This window comes from Cryptomeria japonica, chromosome 10 (genome assembly GCF_030272615.1).
Source record: "Cryptomeria japonica chromosome 10, Sugi_1.0, whole genome shotgun sequence".
In the NCBI taxonomy this organism is placed as follows: Eukaryota; Viridiplantae; Streptophyta; class Pinopsida; order Cupressales; family Cupressaceae; genus Cryptomeria; species Cryptomeria japonica.
The window spans coordinates 270,093,794-270,099,345 of record NC_081414.1 but is presented as its reverse complement, the minus strand read 5'-3'; the positions used below and the strand labels follow the sequence as shown (position 1 = coordinate 270,099,345).

At 35.6% G+C, this 5,552-nt stretch overlaps 1 protein-coding gene across 1 annotated transcript; it reads left to right on the top strand.

Moving 5' to 3' along the window:
* Positions 1–1,233: 1,233 nt before the first annotated feature.
* LOC131039142 (subtilisin-like protease) lies at positions 1,234–3,722 on the top strand. Its single transcript, XM_057971811.2, has one exon. It carries the CDS (start codon positions 1,246–1,248, stop codon positions 3,562–3,564), a length of 2,319 nt encoding a protein of 772 aa, XP_057827794.2. The 5' UTR covers positions 1,234–1,245; the 3' UTR covers positions 3,565–3,722.
* Positions 3,723–5,552: the final 1,830 nt, after the last annotated feature.

Here is a 5,552-nt window from a genome sequence, read left to right as displayed (position 1 = left end):
AATCACTCTACCTATATGTACAATTGTCGACTATGCTCAATTTAATGAAATCTTGTGCGTATTCTAAATCTGTTTTATTCCTGGATTATTACAATAATAACTAACTTTATGACACCCTCGTTTGTGGAAACGCATTTCTTCACAAAGTGTTAGGGTTTTATCTAGAACCCCTACTCTGCAAATTCTATTATATGTAATATCCTCATTCATTAGATACCCAAGTAAAATAATATAACTACCATCAACCTAACAATATATCTATGCAAATTTTATTTCAATAATTATAAATAAACATGCTATGGTACTTCCCAATGATAAATAAAAAAATTCAATTTAAAATAAATTTAAATCTCTCAAATTTTATTTTAATATATTTAATATTTTTTCCTTACAATTTGAACCCTAACCTTTACTTACCTATAATATGTAAAAAACAATACAATAAATTATGATATTACCTATTCACATACACATGAGACCTCAAAATAAGTCCTTATCTCTCTAAATTTTCTTTAAAGATATCTCTTTTGTTTTGACTTATTTCTCTTCTTATTTCTTCTCAACTTCTATATGTACTGTCCATTTTATTGGTTTTGTTATTACCAATTCTCTTTATTTATTTATTTTATAAAACAAAATAATAAAATTTATAATAAAAGGCAACTACCAAATAGGACCATTAAAACAATAATCAAAACAGCTCAACAGTTCAACGGCCACTGTTCGTAAAGCATGACAAAAACATCTCAATATGAACTAAGGAAAAAAAAATTAAAAAATTACATCCAAAGCATTGCTGAAACAGTTTTGGACATATAATCTCATAGGTGTGACATCTAAGCATCTAGAAGTATAACAGCTCAATTTCAAAAGTCCATCATATCTTGAATTTAAGCATTTGCTCGTTTTTTTTCTACGAATATATATGTTAAAAAAAAAGAAAGAAATTCCATGAATTCTAGGAGATTGGGAGAATAATAAACCAAAGCGAAAAAGGGATCGTTCAATAAACCGTGTTGATGCAGATCGAATAGGTACTATAAGATCACGAAATTGATTAGTGACTTGTATGGCAAGGGAATCGATGAAATTCGTTGAGGAGACAGCTAATGTTGTAACCCAAACTGTGCGGAGATGACCTAGGGAAAGTTGGTGTGTTGCGACTAGATTACAAGTTTTTCTGCATATAAATACTAGAGACGTAGATTGGAATGTTATACATTCGGGTGAATCTCTGGACAAAAGATGGGCATTCTGACTAGAAGGTCCTTCTCTGAACGCGTGATGAACTTCTTGCTTGTAGTGATAACGACTGTGATAATTCTTTCTGAACCAGTTATTTCTGCAGAGGAAAGCGAAGAATCGCAGATCTATATCGTTCATGTGGAGCAACCGGAAATAAGCCTACTTAGCCTTGATGAGCTGAAGATATGGTATTCATCTTTTTTGCCCAAAGTAAAAGCAGCATATGGAGAACGAGAAGGAGAAGGAGGAGGAGGAGTTTCTCGTCCAAATCTAGTGCATGCATATCAGAATGTCATGACTGGATTTGCTGCGCGATTAACAAAATCAGAAATTGAGGCGATGCGAGAGATCCCTGGTTTCATGGATGCGTATCCTGATAGGGTTCTGCACTTGCAAACAACATATTCTGCTAAGTTTCTGGGCCTGGACCCTCAACAGGGGCTGTGGCCCAGATCCAACGCTGGCAAGGGTACCATAATTGGCGTACTGGACAGTGGCGTGTGGCCGGAGAGCCCTTCGTTTAAGCCAGACGCCAAGATTGGTGCTGTGCCTTCACGGTGGAAGGGGATCTGCCAGAGTGCATCAGATTTCAATGCGTCCAATTGCAACAACAAACTCATCGGAGCGAGAGTTTTCACTGAGGATAAGACGGCGAGGGACTATGATGGACACGGCACTCATACTGCATCGACTGCCGCGGGAAGCCCTGTTGCCAACGCTGGACTCTTTGGCTATGCAGAAGGAACCGCCCAGGGGACGGCACCGGGTGCTCATATTGCGGTTTACAAAGTGTGCCGCGATGACAGGTGTATGACATCTGATGTTCTGGCGGCGATGGACGTCGCCATTTCTGACGGCGTGGACGTGCTTTCACTCTCTCTCGGCAGCGCCGCTATACCCTTTTATGAGGACAACATTGCCATTGGGGCCTTTCATGCGATGGAAAGGGGCATTTTCGTGAGCTGCGCAGCAGGAAATGACGGGCCGGCGGAGCCCTCGTATCTTCAGAACGGCGCGCCATGGATCATGACAGTAGGCGCCAGCTCCATGGACAGACATTCCGTTGTAAATCTAAAGCTTGGAGACGGAACAATTCTGTATGGTGAGTCACTCTTCCACGCCATTGGAAGCCAGACCTCAGAATTAAGCCTAGTGCAGGCAGACGTGTGCGCGAGTCGCGTTCTGATCCCAGACCTGATGAAAGGAAAGCTTGTAGTGTGCGCAAGAGGTGGTCCTGGCAATCCAGTGGATCAGGCAAATGCTGTTCGAGATGCTGGAGGGGCCGGCGTGATATTCGTTAACGATGACAGTGATGGGGAGGAAATCCGTTTGTACGCTCAGGTTTTGCCGTCAACAACCCTTGGTTATAAGGCAGGACTTGTCCTGGCAGCCTATATGAATTCTACTAAGACCCCCACGGCGGCCATTCAGTTCCAGGGCACTGTCTATGGGCCCGCCAACAATATTTCGGCGCCCGCGGTGGCCTCTTTTTCATCTCGCGGCCCCAACACAATCAGCCCTGACATTCTGAAACCCGACGTAATAGCCCCTGGATTTGGCGTCTTAGCAGCTTGGCCTTCAGATCTCAGTCCCTGGGATCTCCCTCAAGATCAGAGAAGAGTAATGTTCAACATTATGTATGGGACGTCAATGGCCACCCCACATGTGAGCGGGGTGGCTGCTTTGCTAAAAAACGCCCACCCGGAGTGGAGTCCTGCGGCCATTAAGTCTGCTCTTATTACCACGGCAGACCACCTCGATAAGAAAGGCGGGCCAATTCTCGACGGTGGAAAGAATTTCGTGCCGGCTGATATTTTCGCTACGGGCGCTGGGCATATAAATCCAGGAAGAGCAGCCAATCCGGGCCTTATCTATGACCTTAGTGCCCAAGATTATGGTCCTTATCTCTGTGGACTAAACTACACAGCATCGCAGATTAGCATGATCCTGAACAAGAAGATTGTGTGCCCTACCAATGATGAAAGCACCCTTCCGGGTAACCTAAATTATCCGTCCTTTTCTCTGGTTTTCAATAAGCTAAATTCTGTTACCTTGAGAAGAAGCGTAACTAATGTTGGAGCAGCCCAATCAACGTACACCGTCAACATTGTTCCTCCGAGCGGAGTGGATGTGACTGTGAATCCAACGTCATTATCATTCGGGGCATTGATGGAGAAGAAGACTTATAGGGTCACATTTGTAGTAAACAAAGCGAGTCCTAAGAAATCAGGGTTCTCCCAAGGCTCAATTACGTGGGTTTCAAGCGCTTTTGGTTACAGCGTAAGAAGCCCTATTTCCGTCGCGTGGAATACAAACTAAATTTCATGTGATGTAAATAACCATGTTTGGGTTCGGGGTCTCTTATTCATATCTATTTATGTAATTCAATTGTGTCAGGTCGAGTCAAGTTATTGGGTAAATTTTGCAGAAGCATCTCGTAAAATCTTTGCACACCATTGTTCCTATTTCTGTAAATCTGCAATATTTCTTCAAATCTTGTTTCTAATTCAATTAAAATTTAATTATGTTCCGAAGTTTTCTCGCTGTAAGGTTAATTAGCATTACTTCTAAGCCAAAAGCCTTCCAAGGTTCCCTCGTAAACGAAAAGTTTTCTTTCAATTAAGCCAGTTTTCTTCCACGTTTGTTTTCCTTCTAAGCTAAACAGAAAATAACATTCGTCCAGTTACATATAGCTGCAATTTGGTAGTCCGTGGTCAGTTTTATTAAAAAATATTATGACAATTCAGAAACAAATTTAAGTTTTTCAAAAAAAAAAAAAAACAGTATATGCCATTAGTGTTATTGGTTTTTTTAATATTATGTATCAAGTCAATATGTTAATTAATATTTACTTTTTATACAAATTTTAAACTTATATTTATTTTTATAATTTTAATTGTTTTAAAACAAAGATAAAATATATTTACATCTTTCAAAATATTTAAATAGAATATTACAAGTAGTATTGATATATAAATTAAACTAGATACTATTGACTGCAACATTTTGGGTTGTTCGATTATTTTTAAAAGTAATTTTCTAAATTGATATCTAAAAGTATTCTAGATCTAATCTTTAAAATGTTTTTAAAGAAAAAAATCATTACAATCTTATCTTTAACTATTGTAAATTAGTATGGATTTCTCTAATAAATATGATCAAATGATCAAATATAAATTAGAAAATGATAGAGAGAAAACAAATCTTAAATTTCTGAATAAAAAAACATTGATAATCTCAAAAATATAATATTGATGATAATTATATTCTAATAAAAAATTCTTAAATTTCTAAATTGATATTAAAAAATATTAAATATAATGTGGAAATTATTCTATGAAGAAAAAGTAATTTATAATCTAAAAAATATAATGATTTTCAAACAAAAAACATAATTTTCTAAATTGTTATTAAAAATTATTTTCTAACATATTCTGAAAACAAAAAAAAACCATTATAATTTCATTTAAAAAATATATTTTCATAACAAATATTATAAACAATTACATTCTATTTATTTATGCACAATATTTCGAATGTTATATTTATTTATAATGATTATAAAATTTAGTGAATGTCATATATAAAAATAGAACAAATCAAAATTATAAAATTAAAAAAAAAAATTAAAATTCTAAAATAAAATGTAAATTTAAATAGCCTAAAAGAGAGGCTACTTTTATAGTAGCCACGTGAAGCCAATTTATTTGGATTACCTAAGTCCCTAGTTTTGTCTCTAATTACTATTTTATTTAGTTGTAAAATTATCAAAGTGAATTGTTTCTTAGGAATAGATTACTCTTCTCCATTGTTTTAATTAATAATGACAATTTATCTCAAAATATTTGTAAGAGTTTTTTAGATTATGTTGTGTGCATATTTTTTTCATCAACATTTTGGATCATGCTACATGATCTATTATCATGATTTTGCTCTCTACTTTCATTCTAATCATGGATCATGCAATATGATCTGAAATGTTGATGATTTTTTTTTTACACAATGTATTCTAAAAAGGTCTTACAAATATTCATGGACTATAGAAACTACATGAGTTTAATGTCAAAATATGTTACTAATACTTGCATTTATTAGAGGTAAAAGGGATAGGTCAATGAGATATTAAATGTAAGAGTTAAAGTTATTTTAAATATTGCATAATTAGTTATATAATTATATAAATCTATATGTATTTTAACATATTATTACAACAAGATTCTTCATGTGGGATTCTCCCTTTAGAATTATTAGATGTTATTGTATTAATATGTTAATTAATATCAGTATAGGTGGTTGGGTAGTTTTGG